Raw genomic sequence first — 20718 nt, forward strand, 5'->3', positions numbered from 1 at the left:
GGCCTGCTTGACACCAAGGGCTACGGCATTGGCATGCCCCTGGGTGAGTGGAGGGGGGGTAGGGGGGGTAGATCTGGGAGAGAGAGAGTACTTCACCCAGATAGGAGGTCTCCTCGACACCAAGGGCTACGGCATTGGCATGCCCCTGGGTGAGTGGAGGGGGGTAGATCTGGGAGAGAGAGAGAGTACTTCACCCAGATAGAAGGCCTGCTTGACACCAAGGGCTACGGTTTTAGACCCTAACCACCAGGAGCTCTCTTCTTATTTGATGCAATTCCATCTAATTTACCATGTTATTACACCTTGACTTTATCACCCTCCCCCTCGCTGTCTCATTTCATTTTGATGATCAAAATAAATGTAACCTTACATGTTCTTGCTGGAGGCCCACTTTAATATCAAACCCACATGGTTCAGATTGATTCCTGGCTACATATCACAGCCTTGGGGCAAATGACCATAAGGTCACTCTGTTTTAGCCTCCCATCATATCTGCCATCTCTTTCATCTGTTAAGCCCTCGGATCTATCATCAAACAATTCCATTCCATAGAAAAGCATCCCCCCCCCCCCCAAGAATTCCCAGAATTTCCAAACATCAAAGTAGGCCTCAGAGCTATTCGATTTCCCTCAAGGACTTACCAAGGATAACATTTTTCCTCTTTCTTTCATCAACATGCCTTTAAGTTGCCCTCCAGCCCAAAGGTCAGAAATAACACACATCTTATCATCCACCTTTTTCTTTTTAAAAGCCAGTCGCCATGGCTACAGTTGCTTTTGACTCTGCAGCCTTGATATTACACAAGCAGGTGGTTCTCAACGAAAGACTCAAGGACAGACTTGGATCCTTGTTTTTTTATGTATATACAGTGCCTTGCGAAAGTATTCGGCCCCCTTGAACTTTGCGACCTTTTGCCACATTTCAGGCTTCAAACAGAAAGATATAAAACTGTATTTTTTTTTAAGAATCAACAACAAGTGGGACACAATCATGAAGTGGAACAACATTTATTGGATATTTCAAACTTTTTTAACAAATCAAAAACTGAAAAATTGGGCGTGCAAAATTATTCAGCCCCTTTACTTTCAGTGCAGCAAACTCTCTCCAGAAGTTCAGTGAGGATCTCTGAATGATCCAATGTTGACCTAAATGACTAATGATGATAAATACAATCCACCTGTGTGTAATCAAGTCTCCGTATAAATGCACCTGCACTGTGATAGTCTCAGAGGTCCGTTAAAAGCGCAGAGAGCATCATGAAGAACAAGGAACACACCAGGCAGGTCCGAGATACTGTTGTGAAGAAGTTTAAAGCCGGATTTGGATACAAAAAGATTTCCCAAGCTTTAAACATCCCAAGGAGCACTGTGCAAGCGATAATATTGAAATGGAAGGAGTATCAGACCACTGCAAATCTACCAAGACCTGGCCGTCCCTCTAAACTTTCAGCTCATACAAGGAGAAGACTGATCAGAGATGCAGCCAAGAGGCCCATGATCACTCTGGATGAACTGCAGAGATCTACAGCTGAGGTGGGAGACTCTGTCCATAGGACAACAATCAGTCGTATATTGCACAAATCTGGCCTTTATGGAAGAGTGGCAAGAAGAAAGCCATTTCTTAAAGATATCCATAAAAAGTGTTGTTTAAAGTTTGCCACAAGCCACCTGGGAGACACACCAAACATGTGGAAGAAGGTGCTCTGGTCAGATGAAACCAAAATGGAACTTTTTGGCAACAATGCAAAACGTTATGTTTGGCGTAAAAGCAACACAGCTCATCATCATGAACACACCATCCCCACTGTCAAACATGGTGGTGGCAGCATCATGGTTTGGGCCTGCTTTTCTTCAGCAGGGACAGGGAAGATGGTTAAAATTGATGGGAAGATGGATGTAGCCAAATACAGGACCATTCTGGAAGAAAACCTGATGGAGTCCGCAAAAGACCTGAGACTGGGACGGAGATTTGTCTTCCAACAAGACAATGATCCAAAACATAAAGCAAAATCTACAATGGAATGGTTCAAAAATAAACATATCCAGGTGTTAGAATGGCCAAGTCAAAGTCCAGACCTGAATCCAATCGAGAATCTGTGGAAAGAACTGAAAACTGCTGTCCACAAATGCTCTCCATCCAACCTCACTGAGTTCGAGCTGTTTTGCAAGGAGGAATGGGAAAAAATTTCAGTCTCTCGATGTGCAAAACTGATAGAGACATACCCCAAGCGACTTACAGCTGTAATCGCAGCAAAAGGTGGCGCTACAAAGTATTAACTTAAGGGGGCTGAATAATTTTGCACGCCCAATTTTTCAGTTTTTGATTTGTTAAAAAAGTTTGAAATATCCAATAAATGTCGTTCCACTTCATGATTGTGTCCCACTTGTTGTTGATTCTTCACAAAAAAATACAGTTTTATATCTTTATGTTTGAAGCCTGAAATGTGGCAAAAGGTTGCAAAGTTCAAGGGGGCCGAATACTTTCGCAAGGCACTGTTATGTCTTTACTCCAGCTATGTGTGAGCTCTTTCACCTTCCATATTAGCCGGGGGTGGAACGCTTGGGTACAGAGGTCCCAAAGTCAAAATCTCAGAGGGAACATTTTGACATTTAACATTTTAGTTAGCTTTGTTAGCGGAGATCCATCTGTGAAGTTCCTAGAGTGATTTCCCCAGGTTCCACCCCAGCTAACCAGCCTATTACTGTATATTAACAGTATGTCTGGCTGGCCCACCTTACAACCTCTGACTTGTATGTATAATTGGTATTTGTTGCGTTGACGCAACAGCATGGATGTCAACTTCTAAGGTTACAGTTGGCTCACATGTAGTGCAGAGTTCCAATTATACATGTTTCTCTCTCTCACTCACTCACCCCCTCCCTACTCTTTCTTTCTCCATCACCTTGTTCTCTACTTCTTTGTTAAGCCCTCTTTACTCCCAATCCTGTTTTACTTCCTCGTTCCGTCTTGATTCGTTTCAATTCAATGAACTTTATTGGTAAGTCACTATCTTTTATTGCCAAGCAAGGACACAGGAAGTTAAATCAATAAGGGGTCATGGTGATACACAATGTATAGTAAATACTATTAACAATACAGTAATATTGTTATCTCTCTCTTTCTCTCCTTCTCTACCTTGTCTGTCTGTTTCTCTCTCTCCCTCTCTCCGTAACTCTCTCCCCCCCCCCGTCCTCTCTCCCTCCCCCCTCTACCTCTCTCCACCTCATTCCCCAGGCTCGCCGTTTAAAGAGGAGATCACTCTGGGGGTGTTGCAGCTGGCAGAGAACAACAGACTGGAGATCCTGAAGAGGAGGTGGTGGGAGGGGGGGCAGTGCCCCAAGGAGGAGGACCACCGAGCCAAGGGTGGGTACAGCACCACCTGTGCCAGTAGTTTTTATCTGATTTAACCTTTATTTAACCAGTCCCATTGAGGTCAGAATACTTTTTTATCGCAAAGGGAGACCTGTCAAAGTACCAGCGCTAATGATCAGGGACCCTATGTATTAAGGGGGCCCTATGACTGCTCATCTAGGATCAGTTTTTCTTTTTTGATCATAATCAATAAGATTACATGGACAGGGAGAACCTGATCCTAGATCAGCACTCCTACTCTGAGACGCTTGATACATAATACTAGTGGTCTCCAATGAAACACTCGGTAGGACACTAACCCTCACACACCCTCACAACCCAGCATATACCTTGAAGGAGGCTAGTAAATACGCAACATTTCCGTCCAGAGTGGATCTCTGTCAGGTGTAGGTCTTGGAGGTGCTCTGAAACGCTTATACGGACACCCGCATTCATCTTTTTAACGAGCTCCCAGCACTCCCATTTTTAACGAGCTCCCAGCACTCCCATTTTTAACGAGCGCCCAGCACTCCCATTTTTAACGAGCGCCCAGCACTCCCATTTTTAACGAGCTCCCAGCACTCCCATTTTTAACGAGCGCCCAGCACTCCCATTTTTAACGAGATCCCAGCACTCCCATTTGTAACGAGCTCCCAGCACTCCCATTTTTAACGAGCTCCCAGCACTCCCATTTTTAACGAGCTCCCAGCACTCCCATTTTTAACGAGCTCCCAGCACTCCCATTTTTAACGAGCTCCCAGCACTCCCATTTTTAACGAGCTCCCAGCACTCCCATTTTTAACGAGATCCCAGCACTCCCATTTTTAACGAGCGCCCAGCACTCCCATTTTTAACGAGCGCCCAGCACTCCCATTTTTAACGAGCTCCCAGCACTCCCATTTTTAACGAGCTCCCAGCACTCCCATTTTTAACGAGCTCCCAGCACTCCCATTTTTAACGAGCTCCCAGCACTCCCATTTTTAACGAGCGCCCAGCACTCCCATTTTTAACGAGCGCCCAGCACTCCCATTTTTAACGAGCTCCCAGCACTCCCATTTTTAACGAGCGCCCAGCACTCCCATTTTTAACGAGATCCCAGCACTCCCATTTGTAACGAGCTCCCAGCACTCCCATTTTTAACGAGCTCCCAGCACTCCCATTTTTAACGAGCTCCCAGCACTCCCATTTTTAACGAGCTCCCAGCACTCCCATTTTTAACGAGCTCCCAGCACTCCCATTTTTAACGAGCTCCCAGCACTCCCATTTTTAACGAGATCCCAGCACTCCCATTTTTAACGAGCGCCCAGCACTCCCATTTTTAACGAGCGCCCAGCACTCCCATTTTTAACGAGCTCCCAGCACTCCCATTTTTAACGAGCTCCCAGCACTCCCATTTTTAACGAGCTCCCAGCACTCCCATTTTTAACGAGCTCCCAGCACTCCCATTTTTAATGAGCTTTGCCATTAGAATCTATACTTATTGCTGAGATAATGTTCATTTGTTCCAAACCAGCTGCTATGCAGTCCCATTAGAATTGCACACTACTAATGCACACTACTAATGCACACTACTAATGCACACTACTAAATACAATTTGTACACAATACAATGAGAACATTTCCTCAAGTAGTATTAAGCACTTGTTTCTTAGATACTTATAAAGTCAATGTTTTTTTGGTGTCACAGAAGAGTGGACACGAGTGGATTGGTAAACGTAGCCCATTCTATTCCCATCACAATGTCTCACAGCTGGAAATTCCATTTGCTTCAGATATGCGTGTACTTGATCTAATTGTGATTATGTGTTGTGTGAATATGTCTGGTTTATTTTGCCTCAACTTTTAAAGATGGAGTCTGCAGTAGGGGAAACGGAGCCACTGTCTGCCCCAGCAGAGGTGAAGAGTCTAGCGCAACGCGGAGAAAAAAAATCATTTGCAGTACATATTCGGCTGTTCTATCGGACATGTAATGATGTCTGAGACAAAACAAACGTGTTCGTTGTTTGCAATAACTTCTTGGTTGTTGAAATATTGCACACAGACTTGGCAAATTCACCATGAAGGGTTCCAGCATTAAGAACAAACCACATTTGGAAGATTGATTTAATTACTGCTATGATTATAATGGGTGCGTGTTGGTGGCAGGGAGGTCAGGTTCAGGAGAATGAACTTGGTATAAACGGAGTCGTTTAATAAGTGCTCACAAAATCCGAAAACCGACATATACAAAAATAACGAAAGTGGGTACAAAACCCGTCTCACACCAGAACATAACTAGCACCAATACATACAACAAACAATCACAGACAAGGACATGAGGGGAAACAGAGGGTTAAATACACAACATGTAATTGATGGGATTGGAACCAGGTGTGATGGAAGACAAGACAAAACCAATGGAAAATGAAAAATGGATCAGTGATGGCTAGAAGGTCGGTGACGTCCGAACAAGGAGAGGGACCGATTTCGGCGGAAGTCGTGACAATTTTACCAGGGGGAAATGTGTGTGTGTGTGTGTTGGTTGTTTGTGTGTGAACATGCACTGCTCAAAAAAATAAAGGGAACACTAAAATCACACATCCTAGATCTGAATGAATGAAATATTCTTATTAAATACTTTTTTCTTTACATAGTTGAATGTGCTGACAACAAAATCACACAAAAATTATCAATGGAAATCAAATTTATCAACCCATGGAGGTCTGGATTTGGAGTCACACTCAAAATTAAAGTGGTGAACCACACTACAGGCTGATCCAACTTTGATGTAATGTCCTTAAAACAAGTCACAATGAGGCTCAGTAGTGTGAGTGGCCTCCACGTGCCTGTATGACCTCCCTACAATGCCTGGGCATGCTCCTGATGAGGTGGCAGATGGTCTCCTGAGGGATCTCCTCCCAGACCTGGACTAAAGCATCCGCCAACTCCTGGACAGTCTGTGGTGCAACGTGGCGTTGGTGGATGGAGCAAGACATGATGTCCCAGATGTGCTCAATTGGATTCAGGTCTGGGGAACGGGCGGGCCAGTCCATAGCATCAATGCCTTCCTCTTGCAGGAACTGCTGACACACTCCAGCCACATGAGGTCTAGCATTGTCTTGCATTAGGAGGAACCCAGGGCCAACCACACCAGCATATGGTCTCACAAGGGGTCTGGGGATCTCATCTCGGTACCTAATGGCAGTCAGGCTACCTCTGGCAAGCACATGGAGGGCTGTGCGGCCCCCCAAAGAAATGCCACCCCACACCATGACTGACCCACCGCCAAACCGGTCATGCTGGAGGATGTTGCAAGCAGCCGAACATTCTCCACGGCGTCTCCAGACTGTCACGTCTGTCACATGTGCTCAGTGTGAACCTGCTTTCATCTGTGAAGAGCACAGGGTGCCAGTGGCGAATTTGCCAATCTTGGTGTTCTCTGGCAAATGCCAAATGTCCTGCATGGTGTTGGGCTGTAAGCACAACCCCCCCTGTGGACGTCGGGCCCTCATACCACCCTCATGGAGTCTGTTTCTGACTGTTTGAGCAGACACATGCACATTTGTGGCCCGCTGGAGGTCATTTTGCAGGCCTCTGGCAGTGCTCCTCCTGCTCCTCCTTGCACAAAGGCGGAGGTAGCGGTCCTGCTGCTGGGTTGTTGCCCTCCTAAGGCCTCCTCCACGTCTCCTGATGTACTGGCCTGTCTCCTGGTAGCGCCTCCATGCTCTGGACACTACGCTGACAGACACAGCAAACCTTCTTGCCACATCTCGCATTGATGTGCCATCCTGGATGAGCTGCACTACCTGAGCCACTTGTGTGGGTTGTAGACTCTGTCTCATGCTACCACTAGAGTGAAAGCACCGCCAGCATTCAAAAGTGACCAAAACATCAGCCAGGAAGCATAGGAACTGAGAAGTGGTCTGTGGTCCCCACCTGCAGAACCACTCCTCTATTGGGGGTGTCTTGCTAAATGCCTATAATTTCCACCTGTTGTCTATTCCATTTGCACAACAGCATGTGACATTTTTTGTCAATCAGTGTTGCTTCCTAAGTGGACAGTTTGATTTCACAGAAGTGTGATTGACTTGGAGTTACATTGTGTTGTTTAAGTGTTCCCATTCTTTTTTTGAGCAGTGTATTTTCCTTGCCTGTGTGGTAGACATTTCCCCTTTTCTAAAATATTTCTTATTTTCATTTCAGCTTCTGTTTAATTTTGACATCTGCTACCCCTTCTCCCATTCAAAATGCTTAGATAGCTACAAGCAACAGACTGGACGATACAGAAGAAGACAGAGGACGCTAGATGTTGTTTGTGTGTTGCACCTTAGGCAGCCCACACTAAGACATAGTGCAGGTCCCAAATGGTGCCCTATTCCCTATATACTGTAGTGCACTACTTTCAACCAGAGGCCTATGTGTCGAAAGTAGTGCACTATATAGTGAATAGGGAACCATTTGGGATGCGGGCACAGTGGTACTTGTTTTGATTGAGTCATCCATGGGATAAATAAGTACCCTCAGGTTAAAGCCGGGAGACTTGAGCCTTTTCCTAAAACACTCGACATAACAAGGGTAGTTGCACAGAGCATCCTTACGAGACGTTTTGAAGATAAGAAACATACGAAACCTTCATGTCGAATATTCTGGCTGAAAAATAGAACGGGAAAAGCCAAAGGTGACTCGTGTGGTCGATTGACTTATTAAGTCAATGAGTGCAGACTTGTTGAATTGCACACAGACACACACCACACTCTCTGTGGGGACCTTATGCTACAAGGTTCATCAAGCTTTCCTCCCCCTCAGGCTTTGTTTAGAGAGTAGTAGAGGGCTCTGATGATCTTGTTACGGCCTATGTTTCCCATATGTGTGTGCCAGTGTATGGGTCAACACACAGCCCTACCACTACCCCTCTATCCGTGTGTTAGAACTGCCTGCATCGTTTCCTCCCCAGGTCTGGGCATGGAGAACATCGGGGGCATCTTCGTGGTGTTGATCTGCGGCCTCATCATCGCCGTGTTCGTGGCCATCATGGAGTTTGTTTGGTCCACCCGCCGCTCGGCAGAGACAGACGAGGTACGCCCTCACTGCTGCCCCGGCCAAAACCACAGACACCCTCCAGTAGGTTACTATGGCAACACACCTCCCGGTGTGCAGTGCAGTGCAGTGAGTGTTGTGCTTTGGTGCCGTCGTGTTGATGTGTACATGGTTGCAAGCAAACAGAGGGTGATGGTCGATGTCTGCGTTTCCTTTCTTCTCTTTCCCCCCGCTCTCTAGGCTGTCTGTGATTCAGTACTCTCTCCCCCTCTCTTTCGCTCTCTATCCCTCACTCCTCTGTCTCTCTCGCTCTCTGTGTTTGCCATTGTTATTCCGCCTGCTAGTCCTTTGTGTCATTTTATTTCATTGGTGTCTGGGTAAAACGCTGTTTGTGACTTTCATTTGCTCCTGCTTTATCTCCGCCTGCTGCTCTGTTTGTTTTTGTGGTTCCGGTTTCAGTTGTCTCCCTCTCTCCATCTCTATCTTCATTCTCTATTTGAGATCCTTTTGAATATGTGTCAGTGTCACTGGAGGTAGCTACTCATGAGTCGTATTTCCATTGTCCGGAGGTCACACTGCATTTGCACAGTGCAATATGTTTAGTTAACCTCAGACGATTTCTCTCCATTTCTCTCGCTCTTTCTCTCTCTCTCTTTCGTTCTCGCTTTCTTTTTCTCTCCCTCTCACCTTCACATTCATCTCCCTAGCCCTCCTCTCCATCTCGCCGTTGTTTTCTCTCTCTCTCTCTCTCTCTCTCTCTCTCTCTCCCTCTCTCTCTCTGTCTTCCCTCGCTCTAACACTACTCTTCTCTCTCTCCTAGATGTCAGTGTGTCACGAGATGCTGACCGAGTTCCGCAACGCCATCTCCTGTAAGAAGACCTCACGCTCTCGGCGGCGGCGGCCCTTGGCCAGCACTGGCGGTGTCCTGCGCCACCCCAACCGCCTCCAACTGGGTGTCCCAAGACCCATCCGCCTAGTCCGCGAGATGCGTCTCAGCAACGGCAAGCTCTACAGTGGCTCGGGCCCCCTGACAGGCGGAGGGGGAGCAGCAGGAGGGGCGTGCGGGGCCGTAGGAGGGGGGCCCTCAGACATGGGCCCGGGGCCACAGCGCCTCCTGGAGGACCATCTGGGCGCCAACACTACGCCGCCCCCTCCCCCGCCTGCTGCTGCCACGGCGCCACCCTCCCGGAGCTGTGCCCACGTGCGGATCTGCCAGGAGTGCCGGCGCATCCAGAACCTGAGGTCGGCATCGTCCTTCTCACGCATCCCGCCCCACCTCGGCCCACACTCTTCTCTGTCCCTGCCCCGCCTCCCGCCACCCCCACCCCCCTCCTCCACCGACAGCGATGGGGGTGGCTGCGACACAGTGAGCCCCAGGCGGCCCAAACCTAAGCCCACACCCCCTCCGCGGCCCATACCCCCGGCCAAGACGCCCACCACAGACCTGCTGCTCGGGAAACAAGACTGAGGAACGGAGGGGTCAGACGTGATAATAGTCGAGGGTTAAAAGTCAAAGGTCAGGGTATTTGCAGAGAACGAGGAGCGGAGGGGGCTGTGAGCTTGTAGCGCTTTGACACGGCAGGATCAAAGCACTCTGATCCGTTTGAGGGGGTGGAGAAGGGTTCATTCTCCAGATACCAACCCAGTCAACACAGTCCTCTTAAACCAGGAGTCGTGCTAAAACAGGAGACTGGTTCAAAATGGACTAGATGGTATATTCAGACACTGAGAGACTTCAGGAGGGGCCTTCACATTGTTCCCTCGCTAGTCTATGCTCTTCTGCCACATCTCCCGTGAGACGGGCATGTTAAACCAACCCATGGTCTCCACTTTGATCTGCTATGCCACAGGCTGTCTATGGAGTGGAAAATGATTTTTGACCACACACGACCGTTAGCTGCCTACGGTGCATTGAGAGACCATGTGGTGCCCGTTCCACAGTATGCATAGACGTGTTCAAGCTGCCTGGTTTGGCTTTTGACCCCTCACTCTTTCACTTGGATCTGGTGGGAGGACTTGACCTATCCCACAAGCGCTGGAGAGGTTCAGGGGACCATAGAGACTTCACACACGGACACACGTACACAGAAACTCTTGCGCTTAGAGAAGTTGGTTCTCACAAAAAGATGCATATTTTTCCTCAGAGCTGCTGCAAGAGCTTGAACTTTGGAATTCTGGGACATGTAAAACCAGACGATGAAGAAGAAAAAAAAAGAGGCTTTCTCTGAGTGTAACTCGCCTAATTTATTTTCTATCTTTCTTTCGTTATATATTTGTATTGTCGTCATTGGTTTCTCGGTCACTGTGTAGCTATTGACTCATGTTTTTGGTTTGTCATTAAAGATCCTTGAGAAGCCGATGTGGAGATCATGACCAAATGAGGTCTCTTTCCAACCAATCATAAGCCCGGGAACAAAGTTCAAAGGTCAACATCTGAAACATATATTGACGGTACACCCCAGATCAAATGATTCAATATTACAGTCCATGTTGGCTTGTTACAGTAGCAGTGTGTGACTTTGCTTTTCCACTGCTTTCCAACAAGCCGGTTTTGCCACAGAGTTTTAACGACAGAGTTTGTGTATCGGAGCCCCATCCAATTACAGAAAAACAGAGCCACAGAGCACAGTTTAACAGCACGACATGTTGTGAATCCTTCAAACAGATCTGAATTTAAGAAACTGGATATAAAGAGCAAGGTAAAAAGGAATGACAAAAGAGACAAACTGATGATCATATATAGTTATACGAAGCAGGATAGGAGAAACGTAATGCACAGTCCTGTCTGGCCAATGGTAAGAGGAAACCTGTGTTAATGTGTGTTCTGTGTGATTCATATGGGGGACATAAGGTTGTGTGAGTGCGAACGTACAGAGGAAAGGATGGGTCAGAGTACATTTAGTCATATTTTATGCTTCTTTTTTTTGTGCTAAATGGATTATTTAAGCAATAAGGCCTGAGGAGGTATGGTACATGGCCGATATACCACGGCTAAGGGCTGTTCTTTCGCATGATGCAATGAGGAGTGACTGCATACAGCCATGAGCCATGGTATATTGGCCGTATACCACCAACCCCTGAGGTGCCTTATTGTGATCATAAACTGGTTACCAACGTAATTAGAGCAGTAAAAATAAATGTTTTGTTAAACCCATGATTTGAATATATATATATATTTTTTATCTTCATTTAACTAGGCAAGTCAGTTAAGAACAAATTATTATTTACAATGACGGCCTAGGAACAGTGGGTTAACTGCCGGTTCCGGTGCAGAACAACAGATTTTTACCTTCGATCTAGCACCCTTTCGGTTACTGGCCCAACGCTCTAACCACTAGGCTACCTGCTGCCCCAATGATGTATGGTCTGATATACCACGGCTGTCAGCCAATCAGAATTCAGGGCTCGAACCACACAGTTTATAATAAGAAAATGAGGACAAATGTATATTATGATTATATTGTTATTATTATTATTACTATTGAAGGGTGGGGTACTGTAGGAGGGTCACAGTCCTCTTACGTTAAATATATAGCAACACAAAGTTATTTGGAATAAAAAACTGTATACAAACTTCTGAATCTGGTGTCTTTGCATATGTCCGTGCCTGTGTGCGCACGAACATGAAGTGATTTCAAATCGCAAAGTTACCTGTTTCTGCCAGCTCTAGTTGTGTCGTTGTTGGTCTGTCACACAGGATGTTGGGCACTGCACTGACACAGCCATACAAGTCTTGAGAGTCGGTAAGATCGACAAGTAGCATGGCCTGTTCCCTGTCACTAGAAGGGCTTCAGACATCCTGGATAGATTTGTTTCATTTGAGGTCACTTGTCCTTTTGATGACAGCCGTTGTATTAAATAAGGTAGCTGAGAAAACAAACGTTCTTCATGTATTGGGTGGATTTGATCTATCTTGCCACTCCATATTAAGACCTTGAAGAAGGCGCAGTGATTCCGAAACGTTGGTAAATACCCAATAAATGACTGGGAGTTTATATATGGAGTGTGCGACTCTCTTTATTGTGATAGTTTATAGTTTAATCGCCGTTAGTCAGCACCTCGGCAACAAAATACGTTTTCTGGGTGTGCGCCAGCGCCTGTTTTTTTTCTTCTTCATTTCACTCTATATTAATGCCCATGAATTTGGAATGAGATGTTCTGACGAGCAGGTGTCCACATACTTTTGGTCATGTGGTGTAGTTTAGGCTTATTGTTTATTTGTTGTTCTCCGTAACACACTTGTATGCTAAAGTAAAACTGGTTTCTCTCAGGATGCTGCAATGGAGAGCGAGTACTGCCAGCTGGCCCTGTGTTTGCAGTACTGGGAAAGAACGTCACGTTCACACCGCCCTAAAACCCTCAGATGTGGTCAACTTTATCACTGCAGCATGGAATTTCCATGCTGGCAGTGTACAAGGTTGTCACGCTCAGAGGAGAGAAAGTTGGCGCTGGCTACGCAGGAAGAGTGTCACTGAATTCATCTACCTGCGCCCCGACACTTGGACCTTTGATGACGACGAATAGCGAGGATTATTCAGTGACCATTGACACTGAATTTGGTGTAAGCCTAACCGGTAAAACCAGCCTCAGAGTTATTGCCTTGTGGTCCTAAAAAAACGGAAATGCGTTACCTCTGGTTTGTTCAGCCATTCCTATGGGGAAAGAATAAGGTTTTGTGATAATAAAAAATAAAAAAATAAGGTCTGAGGTTTATTATATAAATGCTTTAAAAATCACAAAAAGTGACTTCAGCTGATGAAAATGATCTCACAGAACAAATGTATAAGATCTCCTAAGCCTGCGTTTTAACACAGACCTTATTTTCGGCTTTTTCCAAAAATGCCATTCCTTCCCACATAGGCTTTGTCTAACAAACCGTGGCGGAGATGCCATTACTATTTCAATATGTAATGTCCTCATCAACCTCTTGCCCTCCTCATCACTTCTTCTCCCATTCACCATTTTCTACCTCTTCTCTCCCCTCCCGTCAGAACCCTTCTCCAACCAGGTGGTGTGTTCAAGTTGCCCAGTTTGGCTTTCAACCTTCTCTCTCTCTCTTTCACTTGGATCTGATGGGAGGACTTGACCTATCCCACAAGCCCCGAAGAGGTTCAGGGGACACACATACACATACACATACACACACACACACACACACACACACACACACACACACACACACACACACTCTTTCACAAACAAACAGACAGATAGACTGTAACAGAACTATTGTACTACATTACTACAGTGCTTACTAAAATTATTTTCTATGTACTAACTGTATTATGAAGTATTTAGAACATAGACACAAAGGTATTTAAAATAAATATGAACTATAGACAAACTACTATGTCTGGCTTTATGTCTGTTTTTGTGTGCAAACATATTTTTATTTGGGATAGAAAGATTTGATAGATTTTCACTGTATAACATCCCCATGCCAACCTTCCGCTTCTTTTACCACAGTCACAACCTCACACAGTATGAGGTTATCACTAATCTGACACAGGATCAGCTAACAGTGTAATGCAGCCACTCCACACTGGAGTATGTTATGCTAACCTCTGCTACTGTGTGTCAGTATAGTCAAGGTATAAAGGCAAACAGGAAAATGCAAATGTGTTCTTTATTCATCTGACTCCATAAAGGGGCAACCTGCAGTTGAAACAATAACAATGCGTACCGTTTCAGGAAAAAGCTGAGGGAAGGGGGCTGGAGAAATATAACCATTCTCAAATTCATAGACAGGGCTACGGATGCAAGGACTGACCATCCATGATATCAAAATGATAGTTTTAACCATGTCTTGATGCTATACAGTGTTTGTTTACACTTACTTTGTTTACAAACATTGTGAAACAAGCTTGTATTTGGAGTTCTGATGTGGTACGACAGTTGAGGTAAACTCATGAGGCATTTATGCGTTATATTCTTCAAGAATAAATGGGGACTTATCATTAATTTAGTCCAAACATGGACGTAGCAACTGCAGATTGCCCCTTTAAGTCACATGAGACATTTTCCAAATTGTAATAACTTTAATGAGACATTTTTTCAATGAGACATTTCCCAGATTGTCAGGTTAGTGTAACGCAACTCATATGAATGTACATGGAAGATTCCAGTTCCTGCTGTCTCGAGCTGTGGTGTTGGTGGTCTGTTACACAGGATGTGGTGCACTGGACTCGCACATCTATACAGGGTCATGAGAGACCTCAACGATGTACCCTGTACAGTAGAATAGAATAGATACTTTATTGTCCAGAATATATTTCTTTCATCTGAGATTCTGCCTCCAAGACCTAGTCTCGGGAAATTCCAGGCCTAGACATTTTGCCTAGTGTACAACTGAACTATCAAGCTGAAACCTTGTCTGGTATATTCCACTGGGTGTCAGCACTGTCAAGGCAGATGGCAAAATCAACATTTACGTAAAACAATTGCAGTAGACTTGCCTACAACGCTTTTTAGGGTATGGAGTGAATATCTTTTGAAATAATACATGTATTTTGTGTCTTTGTTTGCCACGTGGAAAGCTATAGTAATTCCTATTTTTCAAGCAATACATTGTATTTAGATTTACTTAATGGTTGAATTGCTAAACTTACAGTAATAGTAGCCTCTCTGAGCGTATATGATGACTTGGCATAAATTGTTCGGCTATTTGACATTTTGGGCATTCAACTAGACATTATAATTTATTTGATTTGTTCATTCTTAGTGGTAATAATAGTTTGTAGTACGTCAAAGTAGAGTGTGGTATGTAAAGGGTATAAATCCATTCAAAGAGGCGGGTTTTCTGATGTTGACACCTTTACTGGGTGTGTACCCGTAAGGAAGTGAGTACTCATTCAGTTCGTAAAAGCGACAGGTGAGCCCGCATTATTCTCTGTCGCAAGAAGAGTTCCAGACATCTGGGATGGATTTGTTTAATTTGAGGTCGCTTGCCATTTTGCTGTCAGCTGTTGGTAAGATGAATGAATATATTCATTATTGTTAGGCCTACATTTAATAGTGAATACAAAATACTTTGAGATGTGTTGGCTGGGTTTGTTTTTTGTTGGCGCATCAGGAGGTGCATTGCCGTTGCTCTAGTATAATGCCTTTTTCAGACCAATAATAGGCAAACCTTATTTATAACTGTTCGCTAGTCCATTGCGAATAGCTTGCTCCTGTCTTGATGTCTATCACACACTTGTATGTTGAAGTGAACACCTGCATTCAAACCGGTTTCTCTCAGGATGCTGCAACGGGCAGAGCGTACTGCCAGCCGGGCCCTTGGAGGGAGTACAGGGAAAGAACGTCACGTTCAAAACCATTATCATCCCCACAGATGTTGGAAACTTTATCACAGTATCCTGGAATTTCAACGGTGGTAGTGGACTTGTACCTGTTGTCACTTCTGCGCCCAACGGAGAGACAGTTGGCGCTGGTTACGCAGGAAGAGTATCACTGAATTCATCCACCGGCGTATTAAATCTGGCATCCTTGACGGCAAAGGATGGCGGAGACTATGCAGTGACTATGGTCACTAATGCTGCAGTACAGCGCACAGGTGCAACGTTGCTCAAAGTTCTAGGTGAGTACAGAAAGTCGTTGATTGCAAGCATGCGTAAAACGTTCATTGAATGCGTAAAATACCCGGAGTAGCCTACGCATTTTGGCATTTGTTTGCCAAAATCAACTTTATTGTTATTTACAACCAACTGTTTTCGTCTATTCTATTTATTCCCAAGTAGGCCCTACCTGGATGATAGGTATGCCCCTCCCCACAAATACATTTTGATGTATAATTGCCTAAAAAATATTTTAAACGAGTACAAAAAAAATGGTTCATGTCAAAAGGCAAAAACTATCAAAGTGAGAAATAACCTGAAAAGATGCTTAAGACTCAGGGTTTTATATCCATTTTAAGGGCGTGGCCCTTTAGCTTGGAAAAGAGGGTTGTTCTTAACCAGGACGTTGCGTCTACCACAAACCCCCGAGGTGGCTTATTGCTATTATAAACTGGTTACCAATGTGATTGGAGCAGTAAAAATACATGTTTTGTCATACCCATGGTAGATAGTCTGACTTTTTTTTTTTTTTTCATTTTACCTTTATTTAACTAGGCAAGTCAGTTAATTAAGAACAAATTCTTATTTTCAATGACAGCCTAGGAACAGTGGGTTAACTGCCTTGTTCATGGGCAGAACGACAGATTTTTACCTTCGATCTTGCAACCCTTCTGCTGACATACCACGGCTGTCAGCCATTCAGCATTCAGAGCTCATTTTTAGTAATTTAGCAAACGCACTTATCCAGAGCAACTTACAGGAGCAATTCGAGTTAAGTGCTTTGCTCAAGGGCACATCAAATTATGTTTCACCCTAGTCAGCTCGGGTATTCAAACCAGCAACCTTTCAGTTATTGGCCCAACACTCTTAACCACTAGGCTACCTGCTACAGAGCTAGGAAACTGTGTGTGTGTGTGTATGTGTGTGTGTGCGCGCGTGTGTGTGTAGTGTCACAAGACATTTCCTGGATTGATGCTTATGCCAGGATCACAAATCAGTTTTGCCATATCTCAGCTAGACACATAGCTTATGTGATGCAATTTCCCTTTACAGTGCATTCGGAAAGTATTCAGACCCCTTAACTTTTTCCACATTTTGTTACCTTACAGCTTTATTCTAAAATAGATTCAATAAAAAAATGTCCTAGTCAATCTACACACAATATCCCATAATGTCAAAGCAAAAACAGGTTTAAAAAAACAGAAATACCATCTTTACATAAGTATTCAAATCCTCTGCTATGAGACTTGAAATTGAGCTCAGGTGCATCCTGTTTCCATTGATCATCCTTGAGATGTTTCTACAACTTGATTGGAGTCCACCTGTGGTAATTTCAAATGCTTGGACATGATTTGGAAAGGCACACACCTGTCTATGTAAGGGCCCACAGTTGACAGTGCATGTCAGAGCAAAATCCAAGCCATGAGGTTGAAGGAATTGTGCACAGAGCTCCGAGATAGGATTGTGTCGAGGCACGTATCTGGGGAAGGGTACCAAAAAAATGTCTGCAGCATTGAAGGTCCTCAAGAACATAGTGGACTCCATCATTCTTAAATGGAAAAAGTTTGGAACCACCGAGACTCTTCCTTGAGCCACCCAGCCAAATTGAGCAATCAGGGGGAGAAGAGCCTAGGTCAGGGAGGTGACCAAGAATCCGATGATCACTCTGACAGAGCTCCAGAGTTCTTCTGTGGAGATGCGAAAACCTTCCAGAAGGACAACCAGCACTCCACCAATCAGGCCTTTATGGTAGAGTGGCTAGAAACAAGATTCTCTGGTCTGATGAAACCAAGATTTGGCCTAAATGCCAAGCGTCACATCTGGAGGAAACCTGGCACCATCCCTACGGTGAAGCGTGGTGGTGGTAGCATCATGCTGTGGGATGTTTTTAGCAGCAGGGACTGGGAGAATATTCAGGATCGAGGGAAAGATGAACGTGGGAAAGTCCTTAATGAAAACCTGCTCCAGAGCGCTCTGGACCTCAGACTAGGTTCACCTTCCAACAGGACAACGACCCTAAGCACACAGAAAAGACAACGCAGGAGTGGATTCTGGACAAGTCTCTGAATGTCCTTGAGTTGCCCGGCCACAGCCTGGACTTGAACCCAATCGAACATCTCTGTGCAGCAAGGCTTCCCATCAAACCTAACAGGGCTTGAGAGGAACTGCAGAGAAGAATGGGAGAAACTCCCCAAATACAGATGTGCCAAACTTGTAGCGTCATACCTAAGAAGACTCAAGGCTGTAATCGCTGCCAAAGGTTCTTCAACAAAATACTGAGTAAAGGGTCTGAATACTTACGTAAATGTGATATTTCAGTTCATGTTTTTAAATCTGCAAACATTTCTAAAAAACTGTTTTTGCTTTGTCATTATGGAATATTGTCTGTAGATTGATGAGGGAATCTACAGACAATATCCCATAATGACATTTTAGAATAAGGCTGTAACGTAACAAAATGTGGAAAAAGTCAAGTGGTCTGAATACTTTCTGAATGCACTGTATGTCAAATTAAATGGGCAATCAGTACATTTTTGGATAAAGTAATGATATGTAGCATAGGATTCTTGAAGAAAACAACTTTACACTACTTACACTACTTGCACTGTTCTGTGAAGGGAGTAGTACACAGAGATCTTCAGTTTCTTGGCAATTTCTCTCATGGAATAGCCTTCATTTCTCAGAACAAGAATAGACTGACGAGTTTCAGAAGAAAGGTCTTTGTTTTTGGACATTTTAAGCCTGTAATCGAACCCACAAATGCTGACGCTCCAGATACTCAACTAGTCTAAAGAAGGACAGTTTAATTATTTTATAATGTTATTTTAATGGACAAAAATATGTGCTTTGCTTTCAAAAACAAGGACATTTCTAAGTGACCCCAAACCTTTGAACGGTAGTGTAGTTTAACCATCGTTCCCCATCAGAATCGAAAATATAAGCTTGTTGTACTACAATGTTTGTAAACAAAGTAAATGTCAAACACTATATAGGCGCAGAACATTGCTGAAATGTTCATTTTGATATCATGGATGGTCAGTCCTTGCATCCATAGCTATGTCTGTGAATTTGAGAGTGGTTACATTTCTCCAGCCCCCATCCCTCAGATTTCTACCAAAACAGAACACGCTTATTGTTATTGATATCTGTTTATTTTGTATTTTTTACATTGCATAAAAGTGCAGAGCTTCGTAATGGTATAGCATAAACTACAGTCGAAGAAAGCTATTGGAAAGTTATGCTGCTTTAAAAGTTGATCATCTGGTATTCCCAGTTTTGAGGAAAAGCCTTTCAAAGCCTTCACAGTTGTCAGAGAGCTGTTCTTTGTTCACACCCATTCAGCCTTGTTCACACCCTCTTAAGCCTTAGCCCCACCGTTATCTTTAAAGCTGCACTATTTCCTGGTTGCAAAAACTCTAATAGTTCACCTCATTTCAGTTTATGTGACAAAACAAGCATGTTTAGTGTAGAGAATCATTGTACCATCTAAACCACTGCAAAATATATGTTCCATTAGCAAAAATATAGCATTTTCAGCTGTTTGAAGCTGGTGTACAAAACTGAGTATAAAATATGCAATAACTAAACTTAACCGGAAGAGAGAAATAGCTCACATGGAATAGATCTACTGCTTCGTAGGCTTGCTTTCAATGAGAATGACAGATCTATAACTCACATTTCTATGTGAATTTGGTCAGATCTCACAAAAAGTTACATATTGCAGCATTACGAATTCACAATGGGTACAGTTGTCCATCTACAGACGGTTGGCTGACAACGTCACAAAAATGATGGTGTGATTCTGAACGGTCAGAGAGCTAGCGACAATGACAAGAAGCTGCCATGTGGGGAATCGTAGGTGTCTCATTTCAGATAGTTTTATCTCGTTCTTGATACCATGTCTTGTTTTGAGTTTAAAAAAAACACTTGTTGGTTCGATTGCAGCCTGTGACATGGCAGACCAGAAGTCATCCCTCTCCATGTCCAGCCCCTCTATTATTTCAACCAATCACGGCTAGTGGGAAAGTTCATGTATTTTTTCATGCTTTACCAACTAGGCTCGTAATTTAACATTGTTATTAGTATACTGGTTTGTTATTAGTATACTGGTTTACTATTAGTATACTGGTTTGTTATTAGTATACTGGTTTGTTATTAGTATACTGGTTTGTTATTAGTATACTGGTTTGTTATTAGTATACTGGTTTGTTATTAGTATACTGGTTTGTTATTAGTATACTGGTTTGTTATTAGTATACTGGTTTGTTATTAGTATACTGGTTTGTTATTAGTATACTGGTTTGTTATTAGTATACTGGTTTGTTATTAGTATACTGGTTTGTTATTAGTATACTGGTTTGCTATTAGTATACTGGTTTGTTATTAGTATACTGGTTTGTTATTAGTATACTGGTTTGTTATGAAGGCGTATGAAAGTTCACATGTTCAAGAAGGCATTTCTGCCCTAAAAAATGCATTTCGTTGTAAAACCATTTTTTAAAACTTCGAAATGCCTCTCCTGTAAAGTAGTTGTCATGTACTGTCATGTTGTCTTGTCTCTGTCCTTTCCCTTCACCCTGTCTCCCTCTGCTGGTCGTGTTAGGTTACCTTTTCTCCCCCGCTTTCCCCCAGCTGTCCCTTGTCTCCTCTAACTACCCATTCACCCCGTTCCCCACCTGTTCCCTTTTTCCCTCTGATTAGGTCCCTATATCTCTCTCTGTTTCTGCTCCTGTCCTTGTCGGATTCTTGTTTGTTTGTGTCATTCATGCCTGAACCAGACTGCCGTCATGTTTGC

General features: G+C 44.0%; 2 protein-coding genes across 3 annotated transcripts in view; both read left to right on the forward strand.

The window, feature by feature from the left end:
* LOC110487597 (glutamate receptor ionotropic, kainate 5) overlaps positions 1-11940 on the forward strand; it is a 42415-nt gene extending 30475 nt beyond the window's left edge. The window contains exons 17-19 of one of the 2 annotated variants that reach the window (XM_036971160.2): positions 3235-3363; positions 8285-8451; positions 9188-11940. In XM_036971160.2, the coding sequence (XP_036827055.1) occupies positions 3235-3363; positions 8285-8451; positions 9188-9835 (944 nt within the window). In that variant the 3' untranslated portion in view covers positions 9836-11940. The remainder of the gene's footprint in view (positions 1-3234; positions 3364-8284; positions 8452-9187) is intronic. The other variant, XM_036971161.2, reaches the window with a different exon arrangement.
* Positions 11941-14811: 2871 nt separating this feature from the next.
* Positions 14812-20718, forward strand: part of LOC110488372 (cell adhesion molecule CEACAM1) — a 32588-nt gene continuing 26681 nt past the window's right edge. The window contains exons 1-2 of the mRNA XM_021560604.3: positions 14812-15335; positions 15608-15946. Of these exons, the coding sequence (XP_021416279.2) occupies positions 15287-15335; positions 15608-15946 (388 nt within the window). The 5' untranslated portion in view covers positions 14812-15286. The remainder of the gene's footprint in view (positions 15336-15607; positions 15947-20718) is intronic.

This window comes from Oncorhynchus mykiss, chromosome 30, assembly GCF_057628025.1.
Source record: "Oncorhynchus mykiss isolate SJ-2025 chromosome 30, ASM5762802v1, whole genome shotgun sequence".
Taxonomy (NCBI): Eukaryota; Metazoa; Chordata; class Actinopteri; order Salmoniformes; family Salmonidae; genus Oncorhynchus; species Oncorhynchus mykiss.